This window comes from Ascaphus truei, unplaced genomic scaffold (genome assembly GCF_040206685.1).
Source record: "Ascaphus truei isolate aAscTru1 unplaced genomic scaffold, aAscTru1.hap1 HAP1_SCAFFOLD_957, whole genome shotgun sequence".
In the NCBI taxonomy this organism is placed as follows: domain Eukaryota; kingdom Metazoa; phylum Chordata; class Amphibia; order Anura; family Ascaphidae; genus Ascaphus; species Ascaphus truei.
In genome coordinates, this window is record NW_027457296.1 from 75,060 (window position 1) to 102,680 (window position 27,621).

Below are 27,621 nucleotides of genomic sequence, written 5' to 3' on the forward strand. Positions count from 1 at the left end.
TAGAGTAACTTCGAGTTGTTTCATGAAAGGAGAACTTTCTTGACCTGAAGGAGTGTCGTCAAGCTTTTCTCTTATAGTTACCAGACCTGATGCAAAATCAGAATTAGAGAGGTGGGTTTTTTTTTAGCAACGTCTTTGCAGTAATGAGAATTTGTTGGCTAAAGAGTACTAAGGACATTTTGACCAGTAAGGGTAAACAAAATAATTTTTACCAGTGTTGGTCATGTTATTAATACCTGTGCAATAATACAATGATCTGCTCTTCTCTACAAAACTCCCATGGCACTGGGAAAAGTTCAGTTCAAGCTGTGTAGCTTTTTCCCCTGGGAAATAGTACAAATTGTACATGTAGCTACCGGCATATAGAAATAATGGAAGTCACTCAAGGGCAGGATAATGGGCAGGTGCATAGAAGGCTGGAGGTTCTGAGAGACCCCGATTTGAAGGTGTTTGAGGTAATTCCCAGAGAAAATGGGGAGAGCAGGATCCATTGGAGAGTATTCCTTTTAATGTCTTATTTCTTTTTCAGCACATTGAAAAGCAAGGAGCTCTCGCCCGTGTCTGGACCAAAAGGAAGTCCCAGTACTGGTCACATGGTGTCTGCAGGTGGCATGGGTCTGAGCCAACTTTCCACAGAACAAAGTCCTCATTCCCTTCGGAAAGGTACATGCAGGAATCTGCTTCGCCAGAACCAGTACAGGATGGGAGAATAGGGCCGTGGGACTCTCCACCTCTGTAGATGCATTGCTAACCAGTTTTTATCATCTACATGTCTACGCTCATCTCCCCATTGCTCAAGGCTTCACCAGAATGCAGTAGGGTATGGCTGTTAGAAGGATAACTAGTTGTAACCTCCATTCGTAGACATAATCCAGAGAGTTTTATGGTATTCCCCACTTTAAGAAAGGATGTATCGCCACAGACTTGCATAGGATCACCCTCTAAAAAATCATTTGTCTCCGTAGACTAATGGGATTTCCTCCCAATGATTCAACCTGCTCTGCTGTGGGAAATCATGAGGTTGGAAGATGTGGTTGGTGACCCATGACCCAGGGCAGCCTTCCTCCTTCTGTGTAAAGAACCAGCTTTCCCTCTCAATCTGCGTATTGTGTTTTTTTCGCAGTGTCCAAGAAGCTGGCGCCACTTCCACCCAAGATTACGTACAGCCAGACGGGTGTAGTATCCGACCAATCCACGGGTCAGCCCTCGCCTGTCAGCCTCTCCCCTACTCCTCCCAGCACCCCCTCGCCCTATGGACTGAATTACCAGGGCTGCCTGGCTGTTACCCCCAATCTTTCATCTCCCCCTCCGCTAACTAGCACTTTAACCAAATCTCGTCCCACCCCAAAGCCAAGGCAGAGACCCTCGCTGCCCCCTCCCCAGCCTCCCACCACTGGTCAGTCTGCATCCAGCCCTCAGTCTGCAGAGAACAGCATCCTAGATGGCCTGTCTCCTGGGGAAAGCATGTCTACAGGTAGGTAGTCTCTCGCCCCTAGCGCGGTCACTCTGTAGACCTGGGGCAGATGTGTACACTGCTGTATGTATCAGTGTAATGTATTGTTATTCCACTAGAACAGTGGTTCTCAACTCCAGTCCTCAAGGGCCACCAACAGGTCAGATTTTCAGGGTATCCCTGCTTTAGCACAGGTGGCTTGCTCAAAATGATTGCGCCACTGATTGTGCTGAAGCAGGGATTTCCTTCACACCTGACCTGTTGGTGGTCCTTGTGGGCTGGAGTTGAGAGCCACGGCATTAAAATATATAGAAGAAAATGTAGCAAGACTCAATGTCTCCAGCGTCGCGGTCACAGAAGCAAACGTCCGTGGCGCCGTAGATGGTGTCTGCCGCAATCTTGCTACTGGGGGCCCAAGCTTCCAAATGGGATAACCCGCCACATTAATCCTCCGATGCCACCACAACTACGGTCGCGTGACCGCGGGCGGCAGCGGCACGGAGTACCGTTAGCAATCACACACGTCGAGATGGTTTCTTGCATTTCATGTACCTAGCTGTGAAATACTTAACACCGTGTCACATACAACGATCAGTGCTCCAGAACACTTCACGTTACACGTGTGTACTGACCCACCTTGCAGCCCGCTACACGTTTGGCCGGTGAAACATTCTCCCACCACACACTGATAATTCACACGTCTCTCTGGCAGTTAAGGGGTTTTTCCTGTATTTTAAGACCCAATCCTGCCCATCTCTTCATACCCCTTCCATCCCCCAAATAATAGCACTAAGCAGATTTTGTTTTCTGTTGTGTCCTCTCTGTTTCCCCCTCGTTCTCCTGACCCCGTCCTCGCAGCCGTTTGACGTGAGTGGCGCTGTGTTGGATATGTGTGAGGGGAAATCTCTTGGTAAGCCGGAGCTCCGACCGCCTCATGCCCCCCTTGACCATTTGCTAAGACGGTGTTGAGCAACCACTGACTAAAAGGGTTAATGAGCAGGTGTCGACCCAAGTGGTCAGTGTGTGGCCCCTCCAGCATTTTAACACCTAAGCGTCATGACTTCGGTTTCATTTGTATCTCAATCTTCATATTGCTATACTCTTTGGGGTCTACATATCAAGGCGACAAAACTTGGCCAAGTAGATCAGGAGTGGCCAACTCCAGTCCTCAAGGGCCACCAACAAGTCAGTGACTGAGCCACCTGGGCTGAAGCAAGGATATCCTTGAAAACCTGAACAGTTGGTGGCCCTTGAGGCCTCCCCTGAACTAGATCATTAGCCAGTGAGGTTTATACCATCCTGTACCTGGCAGACATTGCACACGTGAAGGAAAACTAGTTTACTGATGCAGATATGGGGAAATGGTTATAAAATACCTTGGTAGGAGATGCAGTATGATCATGCTTCTCTAAGCCGTACAACGGTTATTTTTGTCTTGGGATATACACCTCAAATTGTTCTGCAGCATATGGGCCTATATTTACTTCGTGAATGGGCCATAATGTGTCTTGTGGAGTAGCACCACTTAATATGGCTCCTTGTATTTTAAAGGAGAAGATGCTGGTCTTGGGGGTTTGTGAGATCTGCACCTGTGTCCCTCTTATTAGCTTTGGTTGCCCACCACTTCTACACTGTTGCCTCTTTTCCGTCTCAGGCCTGACCTCCATCCACTGCTTGTACACATAGCTGTCATGGTCAGATCTGAGGGCTCTGGACTCAAAACATATATTTTAAAGCAGCAGTTCATGTCTAGGGAAACATTTCTGAAAATGAACATAACATTATTGATACTGAACATCTCCGTAGATTCCGAGTCCTCCAAAGCACTGTGAAAGTCCATGGTCATACTTTACACTGATTTATATTGTTGTATGTTCATAGTCAAAGAGGAGGATCCCAAATATGAACTGCCCGTTTAATGGAATAATCTTGACTTCAGTAACTGAGGCTCAGTTGATGCCATATGGAGCCACTAATGGTGGGGAGTCAAGATGGACTTCCATAGAGTGAGACCTGACAGCTGTGTGTGCGATCCCAGCACTAATTCTTCCCAGGCTGCGGCCTTTGCATGAGGCTGCGGCTAGAATGCATGGCTTTAGCCTCTGACCGCTTGGCAAACACGTTCACAAACATGCTGGGTTATGATTGGGAGGGAGTGGGATATTGTACCCTGTGTTTCTGATGGTCCTTTTTGTTTCCTGTTGGAAGTGGTCAAGCCATTCTGTGTCAGTTGGACGTGGTTGAGCCCTTCCTAACCTGTGTCCCAGAGACAGATGTTTGAGTGTCTTTAATGGACTGTCTTATATGGAGCTTTTGACTTGTTATTATAGCAATAAGGAGTTTGTTGACCATTGGGGTAATATCCTATCACAATTATGTCTTCCAGTGTTCACAGGTGCTTATGGGTGAAAGGTATTACAGTATATATGGGAGCTTGTGATTTACCAGGTTCTTAAGCAACCCTCATCTGTACAGTGCACAGTATAGAGTATGGCTACTTCATTTTTACAAACTTCCAGTTTTTGTTAACCTAAACATTTTAGGTCCTTGCAATGAAACATCTGGCTGGCTCCTTCTTCCAGTCCAGAGAATAGAGGGAAGCTGCAGCCAGGGCCTCTTTTAGTGTCCAGACAAAATAGATTTGAGTTTGCCATCCTCTGACCCTGATCTAGAATTATGGGTGGACGTCACAGTTATTGTTCTCCAGTCATAGGGATAATATACTGGTAGCCAAACACAACAAAATGGTGGTTCCAGAGATGGAATGGGATAGCAACTGACCTGTGAGCACAATGAGTGATCCATCGGGTGTATAGAGACACACAGTATAATCACAGTATAATCTGTATGGCCGCCTATTTTAAATGTCTCACAGTCATTTTAAGGAACCAACGAACATTAGAGGAGATTAAGAAGGGTGGCTAGACATGATGGTCCTGTCTTCCATGTAGTAATAAAGGAGGGAGAAGGAGGAGGGGGTATGATACCTTTTATTAGAGCAACAAGTAGTTGATATGTTACAAGCTTTCCAACCTCTCGGTATAATACCCGATGAAGGACCCTGAGAGTATGGGAAGCTTGTAACATATCAACTACTTGTTGGTCCAATAAAAGGTATCATCCCCTACTCCCTCCCCCTCCTGTGTTACTGGTAGAAAGGATATTCTGATTAGATCCCCATCTCATATAGAATATATGGAACCTTGTAACTGGTTTCAAGGCCACCATCTGTGCCATAGGAACCCAACACTGTCCGGGAGAGATGATACCACCGTTGCCAATAAACCAGCAAATGTGACAGGGAACAGGTGACGGATGCTTTCTTTTCAATGCAGAGCCAGATATTGCGTGTTGCCACAGAATAAACCATTACAGAGAGGCATTGCTGGTCATTTCTGGCCGAAAAGGGGTTAAAAGGACACAGTGAGGAACAATTCTCTCCGAGGCTTTGAGGGAATTCACATAAAACATTCACAGAATGGAGGAAACCAATATGACCATGAAGAACTGGACATTTGGTGGCAAATGTTAGGTTCAACTGGAATACGATGCTTAGATATTCGTGGAACTGTTCCAGTGAGCTTTTGAACATTAAGCTCAGAAACTCATTATGCTGCCGTTTGAGCTAACCATCCAGCCAACATGTGATGGTTTGTACAGGGACGGAGGTCCAAAAATTGTGACTTTTGTCAATAACCCTCTACTGAAGTCTATGAGACAACTGATGCTAATAATCAGTGAGACACACAATCAGTGAGAGTTGACAGGTTGGGTATTATAGATATGACCGGTCCCCAAATTTTAAAGATGCCAAAGAACCAGATGAGTCAGTTTTAGGTGATTTTGATTACGAATGTACAGTTTTTGTTGGGAAGATCCTTACTCGGAATAGTGAAATGGGACTGTGACAGACCTGACTGTTAACGCTGTTATAACTCCATCCAAGACTTCCTGGGGCTCAGTTCCATTTGATTTCCACGCACTAGCAGCAATATTTCCAGCCTGAGTCCAGACCTTCATGAGATTCAAGTCCTTGTTTCCGTGCCTCTGTTTCTCACAGAAGGGCAGGAACCCGCGTGCACTAGGAATGGGATTATAATCTGACGATGGCCTGGGCTCAGGTTGGCATCGCTGGAAAGACTGCTCCCCCTAACCTTCTCCTTGCTTCTCTCCCACATGTCATCCATTGTGACAAGAATGTAATGGGTAATTCAGTGGAGAAACTGGTTGTGTATCCATGAGCCAATCAGAGCTCCAAGTATGAAAGCCCCATGCTACGGAGTCACCTTCAGCAGCAAGACCGTACATCCAATGAGCTTCTCCCAACGGAGCATTCTGATTGGTTGATCTCAAGCAACTCTCCCTAACATCTCTCCTCTTGCTTTTCACACCTCCCAGATATCATCCATTTTGACATCCCGTCTATCCTCATTGAGATTGACACAGCCCTGCAGCGCGACGCCATGAAGCAGGAACGGCAAAGGCGCTCGGCGGAGGGCAGAGCAGAATCGGAGGAGGAATCGGAAAGCACGGCCCTTTGACATTAGTCAAACTCCACACCCAACGTTCTCAACAGCCAACCGTGTGCCAAGCTCTGTATTATATCCTCTATTGTGCTTCTAACTTGGGGTGGTGCCAGTGATAAAGGATTTTAACGGGGTGGTTAAGCCCCTTTCTGCACCCTAGGGGTTAAAAACTGCAATCCTTCCAAATTTCATTTGGAGGTGAAAACATGGGATGGGGAGGGGGGAAAGATCGAATACGCTTTAAAATATTCTGTAATTTTTCTTTCTTGCTAGAAGTCTTAACCCCTTTGCTATCAGAGGGATCTGGAACGCTGGCAGTGGAGGGTTAAGAATCCTAATTCATTCACAAAGGTTTCATTCCTGTCACGTCTAGGAGAAACCGCCGCCATTTTGAAAGTGGTATTTGCTGCTATGTTGTTCTCATCCATTTAAAAAAAAAAAGAAAATGACCCTCATATATTTCCTGTTATGAAAGACCACGCTTCATTGACCGCTCCGTGTAAATGCTGCACAGTATAGTTATATTAAGTATCTCTTTACTTCCACCTCTTACATTCCTTTCCCTAAGAGAGGGTGGAATTTAAGATGGATCGGAGCTTAAAGTGTATTGACACTTGTCCGGCTTATTTTGCATGGCGCCTGCCACTTCCGCCCGCCAACTCACTGGGTACCAGCCTTCACCTATACTGGGATTAGTCAACTCTATAGCCATTAGGTACCCACTACTACGTTGTCAAGGTTGACAGCACATCTGTAGACACACTGAGATTCTTGCTGAATAAGGACCCCGCATACTCAACATCAACGAAATATGTGGCCATAGTAGGTTCCCATTTTGTAAGGAGCACAGCCTCAGCTCCCAGAATCCCTTGCTCAGATTCTTATGCACACCGATGCTGGGAACCAATTGGACGTTCCGTCCACCCAGTAACGCTCTTTCTGTTGACGCTTGAAGGGGGTCAGTAGTATGGAACCAGCAACTGCAGATTAGTTGGTGAAGCCAGATATGTAACAGAAAAGGACCCTGTTCTCGTAGTAGAAGGAGCTCCTAGTTTGATGGAAGTGGGCAGTCATACTCGGTGTCATTGTACATAGCTGCATGTTCAACTACAAAATCACATGGGTGAAATCCTGCAGTAATACCCTAAGTCTTTCCATACACGGTTCTCATCTTTAAGTGGGTGGAATAAACAAAAACCCAATGATTTCCTAAGATTGTTGTATGGCTCCGTGGGCAGGGAATATATTCAGAACATCACCATATTTACATTTCCAGGGCCAGATCTCTTACCCCCAGAACCAGAACTCTTACCCCCAGAACCAGAACTCTTACCACCAGAACCAGATCTCTTACCCCTTTATGCCTCCTCTGGATGTACCTACGTGAACACATTTAAAAGTGGCATAGCTGTTTCCAGATATATTTTTATTTTATTATGATATATATATTTTTTATTTATTCATTTTAACCCCTTGGCTGCCACAGGGGCCAGCAATTGGTTAAAACTGCTTTTATTCTATAGGTTTTCTTTTATAGTAGAGTGTGTGTGTGTGTGTGTGTGTGTGTGTGTGTGTGTGTGTGTGTGTGTGTGTGTGTGTGTGTGTGTGTGTGTATACACACACACACACATTTTTTTCTGTTCTACATTTACATGCACAAAACATTTACAAGAGGAGACCATTGTAAATGACAATATTGATGCCGCAGGAGAACTAAGAGTTGAGGTTAACAGAATTTATTTTGTTCACGGTGCTATAACATTATACACCCTGTTTAAGCTGCCGTTTTATCTATTTAGGGGTCTCCTGTGTCTATTACCCAGCATTTTTTAATTGCTATAATATATTCACCCCCCTATCCTGTGCTGGCAGGCTGGACTATGTACCCACTACTGCAGCGGCGGCCAACCCCAGTCCTCAGGGGCCACCAGCAGGGCAGGTATTAGGGATATCCCTGTTTCAGCACAGGTGGCTCAATCAGTGGCTCAGTCTTCGATTGAGCCACCTGTGCTGAAGCAGGCATAGCTTGAAAACCTGACCTGTTTGTGGCCCCTGCACTACTGTATCAGTAGCCTTTTACAATGCTTGATGCATAAGTCCATATTTATGAAGCCGGGCTATTATTTAAGACACCTTTCCGGCACCGGGTAACATCATGTGGCCTGTCCAGTGTGTCCTGGTGCTGAAAGGGTTTATCATGGGATAACACTCCTTAGTCAACAGAGCCCACAGACTCCATGAATGAGGCCTTTTCCATTTGTGAGTGAATTTCACTTAAGAATGTCACAAGCCGTTGAACGGGTCCCTTAATCTGGCACCTGTACACGGACTGAAAAAGTGCAGAGAAACGCACAATTCCCGAAACACTTTATTTTTGCTTCCTCCCCAGACGTAAAGAACATGACAAAGTGTGTTACATTTGGTGATAAATGTTGAAGCAGACACCTCAGTGCATCGCTTTTAGCCTCTCGTTATAATGGGTGTACCTGCCAACTCCTTCTATATCCCTCCCCTCTCCCCACATACGGGACAAAAGGCGCTCGGGTTTTATCTTGAGACGCACGGCCCAAATTTCTTTCCTCGCATCAGTTTTATGGCAAGAAGGTCCATTTAAAAATATAATAATCACTTTATTTCATATAGCGCTTTTCTCCCAATGGGACTCAAAGCGCGTCACAGTCACAGTACAGCGCGCGGTACGCAGCACGCAGGAATGTTACAGACACAGGTCCCTGCCCGGCTGAGCTTACAGTCTATGATATTGGTGCCTGAGGCACAGGGAGATAAAGTGACTTGCCCAAGGTCACAAAGAGCTGACACGCAGAATTGAACGCTGTACTGTATATTAACTGATCGTTGCCCACACCCGCTTCCTTTATATATTATAAAATAACCACCTTTTCGTTTCCCACGTGAGCTTGTTTATGTCTGTGTATGTGCGTGAGGAGTGCTTAAAATTAATTTAAAAAGAAACTATATATATATGTATTTATATATAGCGGAGTATCACAGATGGTCATCCTTTTCAGCTTTGTAAAACGGGCTTTTATTGCTTGTGTATGCGCGAGCGTGTGCGGCAAGCGGTTTGCGATATATTGTCATAAAAACATCACGCGTACTGTATGTCTGAATAATGTATATATGTATTTGTTCAAACTACTATATGAGATTCTAATGTACAAATGTATAATGTAAAAAAAAACCCATACCACACCATAAAGGTTACTGGGAGAGCAGAGAGTTGTGTATTTTCCAGGAGAGTTGTAAATAATAGAATGAATAAACCAAGCTATCTCCCCTTGTCCACCACTCACCAGCTATCCTGCGTCCATCTCTCTCCTGTGTTTCCTTCTGCAAGTACTGTTACTTTCTACCTTCTCTCCTCCCCATAAGCCTCTCTCGTTCCTATTCTCTTTCCCTCTCTCATTCACTATCTCTCCACTTCTCCCAATCTTCACCACCCTTTCTTGTTTCTTCTCCCCTCTTTCTCTCTCTCCGTGTCTCCCTTCCACTTCTCCCAATCTTCACCACCCTTTCTTGTTTCTTCTCTCCTTCCCTCTCTCTCCTCGTCTCCCTCTTCTCCCAATCTTCACCACCCTTTCTTCGGTTTCTTCTCCCCTCCTTTCCTCTCTCTTTTTCTCCCCTCCGTCTCCCTTCCTCTTCTCCCAATCTTCCCCACCCTTTCTTCTGTTTCTTCTTCCCTCCTTCCCTCTATCTCCTCTCTTCTCCCACCTGTCTTTCCCTTTTATCACTTTGCCCTCCACCTCTTCCCTCCCTTTCCTCTCTTTCTCTCTCGCCCTCTCAGTATTTACTAGTTTCCAGCGTAATGAGTGCTCCGCTGTTGAATATAACCACAGATTACATGACCTAAAAAAACAAGTAGAAAAGAATCCGCCTTATATACTCCCATCTTTTCATATCCCTTGCCTGCCTTATAATCAGATCAACTCCCTCTGACCCCATCTTTCCTCTCTGGGGCAACTTCGGCAAAGACAGCATAGGTGGATGACGCTATGGAACCACGAATGATGGGTTGTCCAGAACTTGGAAAATTAACCTTTCCACAGAGAGCGAGGTCAATGAAACCTATTGTGCTGGCAGACCCCAAACATAAAGGATTGTAAATGGCGGTGGACATGTGATTGTGGCACACCTGGAACGCACCATTTAGCTGCTGGAGTGGTCGGAAAAACCCGTTGGGAGGAAGTCTGGCATAAGGTTGAAATATGGGTTTGGGCCTCACAAGGTTCGATTACAACCTAAGCATCTTTTGGTTTGCGTGATCTTGAACAAACCCTTTTATCTGTATTTTGCTATTTGTCCCATTTTGCGTCCCTACCCTGTTCTGTCTGCTATGCACCGATTCCACCCCAGAAATGGCTGCACGTATACAGAAGTATCATGGTAAAGCAATTTTATTTTTGTACAGCATCATCCATGTAGGCAACACTTTAAACTCCATTTAAGACACTGACCACTGATACAGTAAAATGATCAGAACATCATGTATAAGAAACACAACCTAAATATATATATTTTTATCATTTCTTGAGCAGTGTGTTGTAAGACCTTCCAACGGCCAATGGATTTCACGTGGGTTCATCCCCAAGCTGTGTCTCTTGTGTCTAAATGTGTGATATGCTGCAGATCAATATATTGTATCAGTGCATATATCTGTAATCAAACCAACTGGTCAAGCCTACAGCTTCTCCCAGGAGCCAGCACACTCCCCAAAATGTCTTTTTTAAGTTAAAAAGAATTAAAAAAACAACCAAACAAAATATTGCACTGTGATTCTTTTTTTATTTTATATATCCCTTATTATTATTAGTTATTATTTTATTCTACGGTATGTAACTGTATCGTCTTCGCTGCTTGAAGGGTCAGCGACCAACCAATTTCAGTATAAACACGCTACATTGTACAGATGTAAGCCAAACCTAGTGTACCTGGCACAGCGCAATTCTGTGCAATTTTTCTATCGCGTTTTTCCGCACAGCAGATCATATTCATTCACATTGTAGTATGTCCACGCGAAAAGGGAGCAGAATCTGCTTTCGCTTTCACAGAGAACATGTGGCAGAGAAGTGAAGATGTGGGGTTTTAATTCACACGGTCCTGGCTTTAGCTCCAGCTACTTATACTCTAATACACAAACCGACCCCAGAACATCTAAGCCAGTGGTTTCCATCCTTTTTTTTGTTAAGGAAGCCTATAATTATATGATGTAATTCTGCAGAACCCCGACCCCCTCTAATAGCGCGACTGAGATCAGATGCATTGTGAGGAACCCCAACCCTCTCTAATAGCGCGTCTGAGATCAGATGCATTGTGAGGAACCCCGACCCTCTCTAATAGCGCGTCTGAGATCAGATGCATTGTGAGGAACCCCAACCCTCTCTAATAGCGCGTCTGAGATCAGATGCATTGTGAGGAACCCCAACCCTCTCTAATAGCGCGTCTGAGATCAGATGCATTGTAAGGAACCCCAACCCTCTCTAATAGCGCGTCTGAGATCAGATGCATTGTGAGGAACCCCGACCCTCTCTAATAGCGCGTCTGAGATCAGATGCATTGTAAGGAACCCCAACCCTCTCTAATAGCGCGCCTGAGATCAGATGCAATGTAAGGAACCCCGACCCTCTCTAATAGCGCGTCAGAGATACGATACATTGTAAGGAACCCCAACCCTCTCTAATAGCGCGCCTGAGATCAGATGCATTGTAAGGAACCCCAACCCTCTAATAGCACGTGTCTGAGATCCGATACATTGTAAGGAACCCCAACCCTCTCTAATAGCGCGCCTGAGATCAGATGCATTGTAAGGAACCCCAACCCTCTCTAATAGCGCGTCTGAGATCCGATACATTGTAAATTCTTCTGTATTTTGTACAATTTTCAAATTACCTGAACATTGCAGGGAACCCTTTACGTATGCCCGGGGAACCCTGGTTGAAAAATAATGCTCTAAGCCGAAGTGGAGGGTTTCCAAGAGACCTGATTCTGTTAAAATGGTCTATACGAAAAGGATTCATTTGTAGCCTCTCAGCGGCCCAAAACCCCACCAGATCTATGAAAGAAAACAACATATCTCATTTAGATCAATTGTGGGTTTTTCCTCTGATAAGTTTGGCACCATTTCCTTGCGCTGGTTGTACAGCTGGGAGACGGTAATAAAGAACTCTCCCAGCTCTGACACTTTGGATGTCTATCAATGAGCAGGTAACCTTGAGCTCAGGTGAGTGGAAGGATATGGTGTATATATGTGAACACTGAATTGATTCCACAAGAAGGGTAACCGCATTTTCAGCAAAGCACAGCAACAGACAAACATCGGCAATGGAGCGATCCCTGTATCTCCCGGAGGCAGCAGTAAGCAACTGTTCTGGTATAACCCTGTGTTTTGGTCTCTTTCTGATTCCACGTGACATTTTCTGTGATATTTGCTGTTGTGCTTTTTTTTTTATTGGGAAAACCACTGTTAGAAACTGTAGGAAAGGTGTTAAATGTCTGAGTACTTTCACTTTTTTGACACGAACATGTTGCTACTGTAATTGGAACTACACTTTAAAGCTACCTCTGTACTTCCGCAATAGCAACCTCACATTTTAACCCCTTTGCAATGCGTTGCAGGCAGGGTAGCGGAATAATGTTGAATCTGGGAATAGGACACATGGAAGCAGACATCACTTTGTTTCATTGTTATCAAGTTGCAGCATCTTTAGGTCTCGGTGTAACCACTAGGATTTTGTCTCTACGGCCTTTAAGTGAACAGGTGTGGGCCAGACCCGATCTGAAAAACAAGAAGGAGAGACATTAAAAAGAACTCCTTTTCATCTCCAACACGAGCTGTTTTTTTAATAGGTTATTTTAATACTTCCAGAAACTAAAGGGGCAGATTTACTAAGCAGTGCAAGGCCTGTGGAGTCTGTTCTTCCCACCCAAGGGTGAGATAGGTGACAGTTACTCCATTTAGGGTGACACCAGGACTTCTAAGATACCAAATGGGATTCTCATACCGTAACAGACAGAAAACAGGACCTCTACAACCCATGACATCTTAGTCCTACTATGGGACATAAACACGGAAGGAACCTATGACTTCCCAAACATGTATCTCCTGCAACATGGTGACAAAGGCATAACATGGTACCTGTGACCATGACACACAAGCCATTGCAATTTGCCAAAGTATGCGTTGAATTTACTATATAGAGTTAATAGCTAAATCTATGGGCATGCCACTAAATCGTTAAACATGCTTCTACTTCTACTAGGGAAGTGATTCCCAGCTGGGTTTGGGAACCCCAAGGGGTTGGTGGTGTCTCTAAGGGGTTCAGCAGAAGAAGAAATCTAATCTGGTGGCTCCCAGGCAGTATAGTGGGGTCCTGCGCACTTACTAAGACCCCAAACTGCACCTTTAGAGTGAGCGGTATAACTGTCAATTACAGCAGGAGCTTCCAAACTTGTTCCCCACAATGCTTTGCATCCATAGGAGCAAGGCATTGTGGGACGTGACTTTGGAAGCTCCCGCAGTGAGTGACAGCTATACCCCCTATGCTGCCTGCACACACTGAGGGGCGGTTTGAGGAGATTATTAAGCATTTGTTCCCCCCACGAGCTCAGGACCCTATACTGCCTGGGATCGGTCACACAGTGTTAGCGATAGACTGAGTCGACGAAAAGATTTATTAGGGGTAATAAGGTAGGAAACCGCTGTATTAGGGCACAGGCAGCATAACCCCTGCAGTGTTAGCGAGGTGGTAATGGGGACACATAACATGCATTACTGTACCTTCCTCTCGCTAGTAGGAGCCTACACAGTGGTTTGGTTATCACTCCCAAACACATGCCCTTTAACCAGATAAACAGCAGACGTGTTACATTAGCAGTGTCCCCCAAAACGTTCTCGAACCAGACATGTCCCTTTAAAAGGTGTAATCCCACATAATCAGCCAGTTGAATTTCTTAGGGGAAGTGTTTGTACTGTAAATCAAGAGTCCCCCCTCCCCTCTCCCTTGTCCTTATCAGAGAGCCGATAAAGATAAGGGGGGGAGAGAGAGAGAGAGAGAGAGGTGGAACTGTACAAGCACTTGCTGATCACACAGTGACATCCCACAAAAGAGATCACACCCTTCCCAAGTATCCCTCTAACAAATACATTCAGTATACACAGACGTGTCAGATTTGGGTATGAAGTATATACCAGTTACCAGATAAGATCCCTTAGACATGTCCCTGCAATTAGGTCCATGAAGGGAATGCACCTTAAACTCCTGAATGCAGTGACTTCCTTTGCAGGAACATCGCAGTTATCTTCATTCCCACAAATCCAATGATTACCGGCAGTAATAGGGCATGCCAAATAAATCCTTTTAAATGTTTATCTCATAAATAAACCACTGGAATATACTGACACACACACACACACACACGCGTGTTTTATTATTCCAATTATGAAATAAATAAATTAGTAAAGTTTTATTGATCTCTAAAGGGCCTCGCAGATTGTTGCGTTTTTCGTGAATTTATGCGCAATAGGTCAACGCAGCTGGAAAACGAGTCAAATCTCTTAATGAAATTGTTGCCAAGAAATGCAATGTTACAATATTCAAAAGGCCGATGCATTTTCCTGACTATTAACACTTTGCCGGATTTTGCCGAAGCTTGACAATTTCTGCAAAAATTCTGGCCGGGGAGGGGGAAAGGGGGGGGGGAGGGGGAAAGAGGGGACGGGAGGGGGAGGGGGGACGCGTTTCTTCTGGTTAGTGAAAAAGTTGCACATCGGTCCTGTCATTAACCCTTTCACTGCTGAAAGAACATTGCCGCACGCAAACCTTGCATACAGCGTGCATCGGTCCTTCAGCGCCCCCTCCTGCCCACCATCGGAACCTGCAGCTTGCCTGTAACCCAGGCCTGCACAACTCCAGTCCTCGAGGGCCGCAAACAGGCCAGGTTTTCAGGATATCCCTACTTCAGCACAGCTGGCTCAATTAGGGGCTGAGTCATACTGAGCCACTAATTGAGCCAGCTGTGCTGAAGTAGGGATATCCTGAAAACCTGGCCTGTTTGCAGTCCTCGAGGACTGGAGTTGTGCAGGCCTGCTGAGTGTAACCCTTCGCAGGGATGCCCGGCTCCTATTCTGCGCTATTCTGCACAGTTTTCTTTCCCCCCTGGCATCCGGGGGGTTAATCTGGATTTTTTTTCTCATCGGGGAAGCTGTCCGCCGTAAACCCGCAGTTTATGATTTGTATTTTTTTAACCCCTTCCGCGCCAGAGAGGCCTACAACGCACAACTTGCAGGCACGGAAGGGGTTAATTTAGCATCGTCCCTTTACTTGGTTAAAGAAAAACCGTATCCCGTTCCCCGAGTTTTCTCTTTTACAAGAAGGCGCCAGCGGCGGCGGGATAACAAGGGGCCCCTGCGGCGAGAAAGGACGTACCAGAGTCCAGGAGAATGTTGACCGGTGCGTCGTACGCCTGCAGGAACTGCTCCGGGGTGAGAAGTTCCTTACACTGCAGGAGGTGGCAGATGGACGCCTGAGGGACAATTAACTCCGGCACCTTCTCAAACACAGAGTCCGGGATGTTTTTGGATCCCTGCAAAATACATTAAAAATGTGGGAGCGCGGTTCCTGGGGGGAAATAAAAAGTGGGAACGCGGTTCCTGGGGGGAAATAAAAAGTGGGAGCGCGGTTCCTGGGGGGAGATAAAAAGGTGGGAGCGCGGTTCCTGGGGGGAAATAAAAGGGGGAGCGCGGTTCCTGGGGGGAAATAAAAAGTGAGCCCGGTTCCTGGGGGGAAATAAAAGGTGAGAGCGCGGTTCCTGGGGGGAGATAAAAAGTGAGAGCCCGGTTCCTGGGGGGAGATAAAAAGTGAGAGCCCGGTTCCTGGGGGGAAATAAAAGGTGAGAGCGCGATTCCTGGGGGGAAATAAAAGGTGAGAGCACGGTTCTTGTGGGGAAATAAAAGGTGAGAGCACGGTTCCTGGGGGGAAATAAAAGGTGAGAGCGCGGTTCCTGGGGGGAGATAAAAGGTGAGAGCGCGGTTCCTGGGGGGAAATAAAAGGTGGGAGCGCGGTTCCTGGGGGGAAATAAAAGGTGAGAGAGTGGTTCCTGGGGGGAAATAAAAGGTGAGAGCGCGGTTCCTGGGGGGAAAATAATTAGTTATGCGTCTGTTTATTATGTTACTTGCCGCTAACGACAGGCTACGATTCAAAATAACTTTCATCTGAATTCAGTCATAGGAAGCGGTTAGGTTGTGTGTTTAATATGTCCACAAAATAATCCAGTTTAATCTTCCCACAGTTTCCCCTCGGTGTGCCGCCATGTCCAGCGTCTCGGAGATGTGACCGCGGCCAGTAAGTAGCGTCATCTAAATATAGCGTTTTCATTTCAGACTTGCACCTTGGGGAGAGTCAGTAGGAGGAGTTGGGGGAGTTATATGGTGCACAGATTATAATGAGATGTATCACATTCTGCGTCTCTGCCCCAGCTTGCACCTTGGGGAGAGTCAGTAGGAGGAGTTGGGGGAGTTACATGGTGCACAGATTATAATGAGATGTGTCACATTCTGCGTCTCTGCCCCAGCATGCACCTTGGGGAGAGTCAGTAGGAGGAGTTGGGGGGAGTTATATGGTGCACAGATTATAATGAGATGTATCACATTCTGCGTCTCTGCCCCAGCTTGCCCCTTGGGGAGAGTCAGTAGGAGGAGTTGGGGAGAGTTACATGGTGCACAGATTATAATGAGATGTATCACATTCTGCGTCTCTGCCCCAGCTTGCCCCTTGGGGAGAGTCAGTAGGAGGAGTTGGGGGGGTTACATGGGGCACAGATTATAATGAGATGTATCACATTCTGCGTCTCTGCCCCAGCTTGCACCTTGGGGAGAGTCAGTAGGAGGAGTTGGGGGAGTTACATGGGGCACAGATTATAATGAGATGTATCACATTCTGCGTCTCTGCCCCAGCTTGCACCTTGGGGAGAGTCAGTAGGAGGAGTTGGGGGAGTTACATGATGCACAGATTATAATGAGATGTATCACATTCTGCATCTCTGCCCCAGCTTGCACCTTGGGGAGAGTCAGTAGGAGGAGTTGGGGGAGTTACATGGTGCACAGATTATAATGAGATGTATCACATTCTGCGTCTCTGTCCCAGCTTGCACTTTGGGGAGAGTCAGTAGGAGGAGTTGGGGGGAGTTACACTGTGCACAGATTATAATGAGATGCATCACATTCTGCGTCTCTGTCCCAGCATGCACCTTGGGGAGAGTCAGTAGGAGGAGTTGGGGGGAGTTACATGGTGCACAGATTATAATGAGATGTGCCACATTCTGCGTCTCTGCCCCAGCATGCACCATGGGGAGAGTCAGTAGGAGGAGTTGGGGGGAGGGGGGAGTTACCATTTTAAAAATTAACCCTCAGAACTGTAGAGTTTGATCAATCTCATTATAATCTATGTGACAATGTGTGACAATTTTGTTCCAAATCTGCCTTGATACATCATCCATTAAAGTCTATAACTGTGGGCAAAAAAAAGGTTCCAAATTTGGAGGGAGCCGTGGAGACAACGGGGGCAGAGATGAGAGCGCCCTGAGCAGAGTTCTTCAGGTAATACTGTGTCATGATTACCGTTGAATCCAACAGAAAGTTGTTACTGTTCTGACCCGGAGTTGCTGTTCTCATCATGTTAAAGATCGGGTCATTGCCATGTGCATGCTGGGGGATCGTCCAGGAGGCTGACTTGGGCCAAAGAGAAGGTGCATCGATGATAAATTATCGGAGAAGTACAGGTAACGCGAGTGACCCACATTCGTAACCCAGTGCCAATATATTTTTATGCTAATTATTATTTGTAACGTGCAACCTCTGTATCAGGGGGCTCAACCCCAGCCCCAACCCCCCCAACAGGTCAGGTTATCCCAGCTTCAGCACATTTGGCTCAATCAGAGGCTCAGTCTTCAACTGAACAGATTGAGCCACCTGTGCTGAAGCTGGGATATCCTGAGAAACGGACCTGTTGGGGGAGGCTTGAGGACTGGCGGGGAGCCCCCTGCTCTATATGACCTCTAGAGACCATCCCTTCAACCATCCACCGATAATCCCAAATCCGCGCAGAAGTAGCTCACACCTGGAGGTGCTGGCAGAAACCGGCGCGCCTGCCCCGCCCCCTGCGCGGCTGACCTTGGGGTACTTGGTAAGGTGCTTCCCGATCTTTAGCAGCTTGCTCAGACATTCGCTGATGATGCTCTCCGTGGCCTCCTCGCTGTACTGGACCCCCAGGTGCTGCGCGGGGACATCTAGGACTTTATAACTCCACTGGCTGAATAACCGCCGGGGAATGTTGTGCGACATCACCAGGATCTTTGGGTCCAGCACCAGAGCCCTGAGAAAACGGGGGATCACGGGCGAGAAATGGGGGTTCAGATGAGAAAATGGGGGGTTCATACAGTATGAGAAAACGGGTTCATAGGGGGTCTTCAAGCTCTCCTGGAACAAAGGGGTTCAGTGGAAAGTAGCAGTACCCCTAATTAATGTGTCTTGCATTTGTAAAACTATATATATATAATTTGTACAATACAAAATAATAATTACAATGATTGGATACTTGTAATAAGGATAGTAATAGGTGTGTGTGTGTGTGTGTGTGTGTGTGTGTATTTGGAAGATCATGGGGAATGATGGGAAGATCATGGGGGACGATGATAATATGCATTATTATATTATTATTTTGGTTTATAGTTGGGTGGCTAATTAGGCAGTATTATTAAACTCCATCCAAACCACACAGGGGCACCTTAATAAGGTATAGGAACATTACATTTTGGGGCTTGCGGTTTTAGGTGCAGAAATGTACTATTTGCCATTAAAATTACCTTAAAGGAACAGTTCTCCCTGTTTGTAACACCCCGTTTCTTTTTTTTTTTTTTTGTACATGGGTGAGAAGCCCCTGGGGCTAAAACGCATTATTTTCAGCTCCGGGCGCCCCCTGGTTCCCAAGATAATTCCCGCTGAACATAGCGCCGCTCTGTTCCTTAAAGGGCAAGAGAAAGGCTCCCAACAGGAAGCTGCGACGTCACACAACACCACCACGGAGTAACCGGCGCTACCTTTCCCGGCAAGTATCTCAGGAAGAAGGGGGTACCCAGTGCTGAAATGAACACGGTTCAGTTTGGGGACCCCCTGCTTTCCATTCTGGTATATAAAAGGGGGGAGGTCTTGTGGGGCGGGGGGCATGTGAATCCAGCCCCCCTCAACCGCATCAATACTCAGACTTTGCACCACCGGTGAATAACACCAGATCTACTTAACCCATTCACGGCCGGGGGTCGCGCTCACCTGTCACCGCTCGCCTTCATACTTCTCAGCTGCCGCAGCACGCAATAAAGGACGTCACTGCTGGACTGCGACACGAGGACAAGACAATGCGTCAAAACAGAACCCCCCTCCGCAACCAGCCGCACACACTCCTGGGGTAAAGGGGTAATCCCAGAAATACCCCACACGTGTGTTTGTTAATAAATCCATTCTGTATTATTCGATAATACTTACTGCATCTTTTAACTTATTATTATTATTATTATTATTAATCTCGTAATGCCATTTTTAATGAGTGTTATTATACTGAGCATCCTTTGATTTCTATAGCAGGTTTAGCCACCTCCCCAGCAGTGCAAGATCTTTGTAACACTTTCCTGTTTGTGATAATTTGTTGCCACTGTTCGCAGCAGGTTGAGCTGCAAACTGTAACAATAGTCAATGTTACCTTCGTAATATAAGAATACATTGTAGCTGCAGATAGTTACAGTATCTGAAAGATTGATTGATTGAAACTGAAAGGCGGCCATTTAATGAACCCTGGGCAGCTTCTGTAATTAGTTTTCAGTAAAGGTAATCAAAGTCGTCGGCTCAGCCACTGATTGAGCCACCTGTGCTGAAGCAGGGATATCCTTAAAACCTGACCTGTTGGTGGCCCGAGATGACTGGAGTTGGCCTCCCTTGCTTTATCCCATACGTGGGGACAGAGAATTATTACACGCTAAGCAAGGCGTGGCAGGTCCCTTCTGGCAGCATAAGGGTTAAAGATGTTGACGTCTTCCCTACCTCTAGGACATGAATGGTGTATGACGGGTAGAGCAGCAGGGTCCCCGTGACGCCCTCTCCGTGGCAGTCGTCCTGGAAATGGTGGAACTGGCGCTCCCAGTATTCTGCGCGAGAACGCAAAACTGAGACTTCCCCGCTTTCACGCTGTTACTTTGTCACTTGAAGGGTTAACCCCTGACCCCCACCCCCAAAAAAAAGAAATGCTTTGCCCACTGGTGACACGGACTCCAAATTAATGAGACGCAAAGATACTCAGCCCCCACATTTTTTTTACAGGGTGGGATTAGGGGTCCCCCTAATCCAAACGCCACTATTTTCAGCTAGCGGTACCCCTAACCCTGTCACTGCCATTAGTACACTTTGCCCCTAGGAGGCACCGTCCGCTTAACCATGTCACTGCCATTAGTACACTTTGCCCCTAGAACGGACTGACCCCTTAACCATGTCACTGCCATTAGTACACTTTGCCCCTAGGAGAGACTGACCCCTTAACCCTGTCACTGCCATTAGTACACTTTGCCCCTAGGAGGGACTGACCCCTTAACCCTGTCACTGCCATTAGTACACGTTGCCCCTAGGAGGGACTGACCCCTTAACCATGTCACTGCCATTAGTACACTTTGCCCCTAGGAGGGACTGACCCCTTAACCCTGTCACTGCCATTAGTACACTTTGCCCCTAGGAGGGACTGACCCCTTAACCCTGTCACTGCCATTAGTACACTTTGCCCCTAGGAGGGACTGACCCCTTAACCCTGTCACTGCCATTAGTACACTTTGCCCCTAGGAGGGACTGTCCCATGAACCTAAAACGATTGCATGCTGCATTAAAAAGCATTACAAGTAAAACGTCGGCCGCAGATTAGCCACTGGCTGTAGGGTAACGTACCTCCGAGGTGCCTCTTATCTGCCAGTTCTGTCGAGATTTTGGACACAAAAACCAGCCGATGAAGAAGCGATTTCTAAGCAGAAAGAATATCTTTGATTTATTCCTTCCTTAATGTACAGTTAACCCCCAGGCAGCAGATGTTTCTCCCTGCCCCTCTAAAATGAACATGCTGCGTTATAAAGAGATGCAGAGTATACGTGCACTTTACCAACATTTCTTCCGATTACAAACGCCCCCCACCCCCCAAATTAGCTATAATTTAGTCGCACTAATGTTGAAGCATCGTAGTTCCTCAAAGATTACAAGGGATGTCTTAAAAATCCTAAATATTTTGGGGGGGTTTAAACTTCTGTTGTACCTCTGCAATCTAAGGGGTTAACCGTTTAAGTGCCCTGGTACATAGGGGGTTAACATACACCCGTTAGTTTGAAATCGCACTTACCGGATCGTCTTTACCGTTCAGAACCATTCTTTTGTGGATTAGCTGGTGGAAGAAACTCTTTCCCACTTTTTCTGCCGCCGGTTCCGGTTTTTTCGTCCCCGCTCGCGCTCTCCCATAATCCTCCATTCCGGAGCGATGCTCCGACTCTCGTTCAAAAATGCGGGAATAAAATAAAGGCAAACAAACGTCAGAAAAGCAAAATAATCTCCGCCGTTCTCAGCGTTCAACGTAACAATCCGATCATTTTTTTTAAAATTAGGCAGCAGAAAAAAAACCTTTTATTTCTATGATTCCGGTTATTTTTTTCTTAGTAGCCGGATCAAAAATGTACAAATTCAATTAGTTTTACCGCAAGAAAAAAGACTCTGCCGCCTCGGAAAGTTTGTTTGAAATGACAACGTTTTGTGCTAATAAAATCAAATATCACCTTTGAAAAGAGCAAGAAGAATAAAAAAAAAAAAATTAGGTTTACGGTTCAAAAATCCCGTACAAATGTGCTGTGTTTACCGCGCTGTAAGTTTGCACACGCCGGCGGTAACTTAGTAACCGGGTGTCCAGCCCCTGGGAGACGCTGCGGAATGCCTGTGTACGGGCGTGCTGGCATTGTGCGGTATCTGCTGTGTTGCACACCTGTTGCCCGAGCAACATGCTAAGTCCCCGGTAATTAGCTGCTTATTCACAGTCATTTTAATGGCACTTCCCCCGACTTTCACCCCCTCTCTTACTCTCCCCAACTCTCTAACTTTCACTCCTCTTTTCTCACTCTCTCTCCCCCCTTCTTTCCCACTCTCTCTCCCACTTCCTCTCGTTCTCCCCCTCTTCTCACTCTATACCCCTACTCTTTCTCCCCCTCCTTTCTCACTGTCCCCCCCTCCTTTCTCACTGTCCCACCCCTCCTTTCTCACTCCCCCCCTCCTCTCTCACTCTCCCCTCCCCCTCCTTTCACTCTCCCCTCCCCCTCCTTTCACTCTCCCCTCCCCCTCCTTTCTCACTCAATCCCCCTTTTTACTCACTCCTCCCCTCTTACCTTGTTACAGTATGTGGGATGATGGCATGGCCTCAGGTCCTGGGTGGGTGGGAAGCTGGAGCCACGCGGGCGGATACACAAATTGGTGCCGATTTCTGAGCGGGTCAAACTTCTGACGCCCGCCGTGCAGGGTTTTTCAGTAGTGAAGTTACGCCCCTGCCTTAACCCTGTCACTGCCATTAGCACACTTTGCCCCTAGGAGGGACTGACCCCTTAACCCTGTCACTGCCATTAGTACACTTTGCCCCTAGGAGGGACTGACCCCTTAACCCTGTCACTGCCATTAGTACACTTTGCTCCTAGGAGAGACTGGCCCCTTAACATGTCACTGCCATTAGTACACTTTGCCCCTAGGAGGGACTGACCCCTTAACCATGTCACTGCCATTAGTACACTTTGCCCCTAGGAGGGACTGACCCCTTAACCATGTCACTGCCATTAGTACACTTTGCTCCTAGGAGAGACTGACCCCTTAACCCTGTCACTGCCATTAGTACACTTTGCTCCTAGGAGAGACTGACCCCTTAACCCTGTCACTGCCATTAGTACACTTTGCCCCTAGGAGGGACTGACCCCTTAACCCTGTCACTGCCATTAGTACACTTTGCTCCTAGGAGAGACTGGCCCCTTAACCCTGTCACTGCCATTAGTACACTTTGCTCCTAGGAGAGACTGGCCCCTTAACATGTCACTGCCATTAGTACACTTTGCCCCTAGGAGGGACTGACCCCTTAACCATGTCACTGCCATTAGTACACTTTGCCCCTAGGAGGGGCTGATCCCTTAACCCTGTCACTGCCATTAGTACACTTTGCCCCTAGGAGAGACTGGCCCCTTAACCCTGTCACTGCCATTAGTACACTTTGCCCCTAGGAGAGACTGACCCCTTAACCCTGTCACTGCCATTAATACACTTTGCTCCTAGGAGAGACTGGCCCCTTAACAATGTCACTGCCATTAGTACACTTTGCTCCTAGGAGAGACTGGCCCCTTAACCCTGTCACTGCCATTAGTACACTTTGCCCCTAGGAGAGACTGACCCCTTAACCCTGTAACTGCCTTTACTACACTTAGCCCCTAGGAGGGACTGGCCCCTTAATAGAAACTGTTTTTGTTCATTTTAACAAATCTTTAATGCAGTTATTTCTCCCTTCAATCATTCTACAGATTATGTAAATTGGTATAAAAAAAAGCACTTTAATTAGCTTTAGAAGAGAGATTTTACAACTAAGCTCCTGCTAATCTTTGAAAGAAAACACTTAAATCGGGTATTTTTTTCATAGACACTTTTAATTATTTTAATTAAGAAACGGATAAAGTGGGAAATGCACATACAAAAAATTCAATATAACAACTCTTTATTGCATAGAACTTCTTATTAAAAACACATCTGGTTTTTATTTTTGACTTTACCAAAATAGTTCCCTTTTCAAGGCATTTTTAAAAATAAAGTATTCTTATATAAAACAATCATTTTTTTTTTTTTTTTTTACATATTTAATAAATACTTGTATTCTTCATGTGCCCACCTGGATATTTGCACTTTGTTTCAGGATGTCTGACAATGAACACACAGCATCCATATAGCAATACCGAGTATGTTTTCATAAAATGCTTCTGTTAAAAAAGGCACAGAAACCGGTTTTCAGAAAATAATAGTCCTCTCCCAGAAGCCTTCACTTCCCAAAGGTTAACCCTTTTGGTGTTGGATGGGCTTGCTATGTTACGACAGGGGTTACCGTTTCCTGTACATCGCAAGCACGTCGCGGCCCAGTATTCTAACAAAACACGGAAAAGCAGGCAAAAGCGTAAGTTTGATTTTGCCGTTCTGGAAGGAGCAGAGAAGCCCGGGGTTTTACAGACTGAATGTGCATTAGGAAAAAGCCTTTTCGGTGTATTTCTGCGCAGTAAGTGGCCCTGCGGTGTGTCTGCGTTATAAAGAAGCCTCAGGATACACACAGGGAATGCCAAGAACTTCACAATGAGATTCCAGATCTCTGTCTGTGTGTGTGTGTGTGTGTGTGTGTGTGTGTGTGTGTGTGTGTGTGTGTGTGTGTGTGTGTGTGTGTGGGAAAATCCTCGTTTTGCGAATGTTTCCGTCCAGTTTATGCTCTGTTTTCAGACCGAGAGCAAATTGGGTTTGAATATTAATACTTTTACAAGTACAGGCGGTCATCCAGCAGAATCCGTTCCGCCAAACCGCGGCAGATAGCCATCCGTCGGATAGCAAATCCAATGTAAATCCGCGGCTGCGTGCGTCGGATAATCCGTTGCGCCGTCCGATAATGCGTTCCGCGGAATTTATTGTGACGTGTCGGATAATCCGTTGCGACGTCCAATAATGCGTTCCGACATCAGATAATGCGTTTCGCGTAATGTATTGTGACGTGTCGGATAATGCGTTCCGCGGAAATACATTATGACGTTCCGGGGAATTCCTTTCCGATGGCGGGTAATGCGTTCCGCGGAATGTATTGTGATGCGTCGGATAATCCGTTGCGACGTCCGATAAAGCATTCCGCGGAATGTATTGTGACGTGTCGGTTAATGCGTTCCGACGTCCGATAATGCGTTCCGCGGAAATACATCGTGACGTGCCGGGTAATGCGTTCCGATGGCGGGTAATGCGTTCCGCGGAATGTATTGCGATGGGTCGGATAACGCGTTTCGCGGAAATACATTGTGACGCGTCGGATAATCCGTTCGTCGGAAAATGAAACAGCGGATACCGAGGACCACCTGTACTTATTATTTGATTTGGGCCGGGCCAGATAAACGCAACCCCTAACCCGAGCATAACACATGGATACTCGCCACTTCTGCTATGCGACAATGTTACTTTCCAGTGTGGACTTGTATATTAAATATGAAACAATTGCTAAACATTAAACTCTTGATATTGTGTTGTACGTTAAGACAGAATTAACAGGGGTGCAACTAACGAATTTCAGTTCAGTCCCTCCAGGGAAAACAAAAAGGCATTTTAAAAGCTTCCTGTTTGGTGGCCATTTTTAAATCCCTGCCAAGCAAGCAGGAAGTAATACCGTTAATTAGGGGTCCCCAGAGCTGAAAATAATGCGGTTCGACTAAGGGGGTGTAAGAAAGATGAGGATTTCTTTAACTTTTGCTCCTTCATCCGTCCCCAGCTTACTGCTCTCCGTATCACATCCTATAAAACTGATTTGGGTTCAAGACTGGAATGAAATCAGCGAAAAAGCTTTTTCTCTTCTCGGGTAAACACAGAGCTCATTTTTAGGAGGTTCCTCGTTAAACTGCGATAGTGCTGATCGGGAAATACTGCATGGAAACTACCATTCAAGTCAGCAAAAGTTTCTGCGCGGTAGTGCCCGATCGGAACTAGTTCAGTTTAGCGGATAACTGATTGAGCCACCTGTGCTGAAGCAGGGATATCCTTCAAACCTGACCTGTTGGGGGGGCAGGGATGATCTTGAACTGGACTTGAGAAGCCCTTGTCTTGGCTGATGGCAGAAGAGTCGCGGGTCATACTCGTCTTAGTACCAATACGTGCTCGGACTTCTGTCTGGGGCTGGTTATATGGGTTTTTATGTGATCTTTTGCCGTGGCTTTTATTGGTGGTCTAAACTTGGTGTCACCAAGGCACCCACGTCATATGGGTGAAAGTACTGGGTGGGTGTTACCAACATGGAAATACAGTCATTCAGAGGTGCGTTGCTAGTGCGGACAGCATGATAACTAGATCCCCAGCAATCCCCCCCCCCCCCCATAGATCTCTCTTTAATATGCTGTGACGTTGCCTTTCCATTGGTCAGGAAGATCTCAGCTCCAAGATCTTCCGAAGCACGGAGAAGCCGACTTTACAGGACGGTGAAGCAAGGCCTCTGTGTACAGTGCTCCGGTACTAAAACAGCTTCTCCAGCACGGGTCTCCACCAGGTTCTGAAACCCCATCTCAAAAGCTGGATTCGGGCACTGACTTTTTCCTTCCCAGAGAGGACGTGTGGTATCTCATTCTTTGCAGCGTGCTGGAGGACGACTTCTCCGTGGACACCAGCCGGGGTGGCTGGTGAGAGGCACTTCCATTCTTGTGAAGGGAGGCGGATCGGTTCAGAGTCCAGTCCACCTTGTTCTGGATATTGGTTGAGCTGTGAGTTCGTTTGATATCCGCTTGGGACATGCCATTGGCGAGATTCTCCTTGTGCCGACTTGGCATTGTGCCACAAGTCCTCCCTTCTCCCAAAACCCCATTGGATAAGGAAGTCCTGGATGCTCCGTTGGGCAGCTCCGATACATTGGGGCTCTCATGTACACTCTTCTTCTTGGGCTCCTTCGTGACGCTGGACCGCAACTTTGTAAGCCTCCCTTCCTGCTGTCCTTCTGCTTTCGAAGCACTTGGCCTCGTGTTATCTCCATTCTTGGTAAGGTTTCTTTGGTTGCTATCTACCTTTTTCCCTGATGATGCTTTGCCTTTTAAAAAGTTGCCGGCAGTGGATAAGCTTATTCCTGATCGGTCATCACTTGTCCTTGTGTCAGTGTGTTTTTGCTGAGCTGGTCCTTCTGCCTTCCCCGTTTGCCGGAGGTTCACCTTGTCCTTCGGCTTACCTCTCAGGGTGTCCATCTTTGAAGACGACGCCATCTGCTTATTCTGACTTACTGCAGTGCTGGTTGCTGCCATCCCATGGGGATTAACGTTGCTCCGTGCCGCACCATTGGCGTCTTGAACCTTAGCGGGGTTTGGCTTTGGATGTCCTTTTTCGGTATTGGCAGCACCAGTCATCAGGGGGACAATGGACTCGTTGGTATATTTGGGTCTGCGTCCAGATTCCAAATACTCCACCAGTTCGCCGGTCACATGCTGTGGCCTGTCCCTCGAACCAAATGACCACCGTAAAGGCATCGCTTTACTGATGCCCAGCTTGAGTTTGGAAATAGAAGACACCTTCATACTGGCACTGCGTCCCTTCATTCCACGGCCAAACGGCCTTGATTCGATGCCTCCTGCAGAAAGTAGGAGGGAAATACAAGTTATTTAAACCTTGGGCATCAAAAGGGTATTTAATAATCCGATTGTAACAAACCACAGTTCCCCAAAATTCAGTTATCGAGTCTCTTCTACAATGAACATGGAAATGAACCCCCCAAGAGCGTACACTCGAAATAAAAATGTAGTTTTGAATAGAAAGGTGTTCCTGCTAGAAGAGGA

The 27,621-nt window shown here is 46.5% G+C and overlaps 3 protein-coding genes and 1 long non-coding RNA gene across 16 annotated transcripts in view; 2 read left to right on the forward strand and 2 right to left on the reverse strand.

Annotated features, from left to right (window-relative positions):
• Nucleotides 1-7,586, forward strand: part of ARHGAP44 (Rho GTPase activating protein 44) — a 73,432-nt gene extending 65,846 nt beyond the window's left edge. For 8 of the 9 annotated variants that reach the window (XM_075585152.1, XM_075585158.1, XM_075585157.1 and 5 more), the window contains 3 exons: nt 530-663; nt 1,124-1,474; nt 5,852-7,586. In XM_075585152.1, the coding sequence (XP_075441267.1) occupies nt 530-663; nt 1,124-1,474; nt 5,852-5,994 (628 nt within the window). In that variant the 3' untranslated portion in view covers nt 5,995-7,586. Of the gene's footprint in view, nt 1-529; nt 664-1,123; nt 1,475-2,311; nt 2,364-5,851 lie in introns of all 9 variants that reach the window. The other variant, XM_075585155.1, reaches the window with a different exon arrangement.
• A 2,041-nt stretch (nt 7,587-9,627) lies between these two features.
• Nucleotides 9,628-22,232, reverse strand: LOC142486573 (testis-expressed protein 47-like). 2 transcript variants are annotated; one of them, XM_075585162.1, is made up of 8 exons: nt 21,414-22,232; nt 20,972-21,044; nt 20,084-20,187; nt 19,319-19,383; nt 18,164-18,365; nt 17,612-17,722; nt 15,423-15,579; nt 9,628-12,772 (listed from the first exon to the last, which is right to left on the reverse strand). In XM_075585162.1, the coding sequence occupies exons 1-8, from the start codon at nt 21,537-21,539 to the stop codon at nt 12,720-12,722; spliced, it is 891 nt and encodes a 296-aa protein (XP_075441277.1). In that variant the 5' UTR covers nt 21,540-22,232; the 3' UTR covers nt 9,628-12,719. The 2 variants fall into 2 exon arrangements, with proteins under 2 accessions (XP_075441277.1, XP_075441278.1); XM_075585163.1 differs by lacking the exon at nt 17,612-17,722 and having other exon boundaries at nt 21,414-22,227.
• LOC142486574 (uncharacterized) lies at nt 15,799-19,513 on the forward strand. Of its 4 annotated transcripts, none has more exons than XR_012799032.1 (5): nt 15,799-15,885; nt 16,285-16,337; nt 17,627-17,772; nt 18,927-19,097; nt 19,348-19,513. It is a non-coding gene; the product is annotated as an uncharacterized LOC142486574 (long non-coding RNA). The 4 variants fall into 4 exon arrangements; XR_012799034.1 differs by lacking the exon at nt 15,799-15,885 and adding an exon at nt 16,012-16,077; XR_012799033.1 differs by lacking the exon at nt 15,799-15,885 and adding an exon at nt 16,042-16,109.
• Nucleotides 22,233-23,877: 1,645 nt separating the features above from the next.
• USP43 (ubiquitin specific peptidase 43) overlaps nt 23,878-27,621 on the reverse strand; it is a gene marked incomplete at its 5' end in the record, with an annotated part of 40,398 nt that continues 36,654 nt past the window's right edge. Inside the window, 1 exon segment of the mRNA XM_075585151.1 lies at nt 23,878-27,416. Within this exon segment, the coding sequence (XP_075441266.1) occupies nt 26,371-27,416 (1,046 nt within the window).

Bases quoted from the DNA above. Each gene is read 5' to 3' on its own strand.
- LOC142486573 (XM_075585162.1), bottom strand. From the start codon at position 21,539: ATGGAGGATTATGGGAGAGCGCGAGCGGGGACGAAAAAACCGGAACCG. The intron at 21,045-21,413 runs GTAAGTGCGATT...CTTTCTGCTTAG, and splicing joins TGAACGGTAAAGACGATCCG to AAATCGCTTCTTCATCGGCT. The intron at 15,580-17,611 runs GTAATCATGACA...TGTATTTTGCAG, and splicing joins ACTTTCTGTTGGATTCAACG to GGATCCAAAAACATCCCGGA.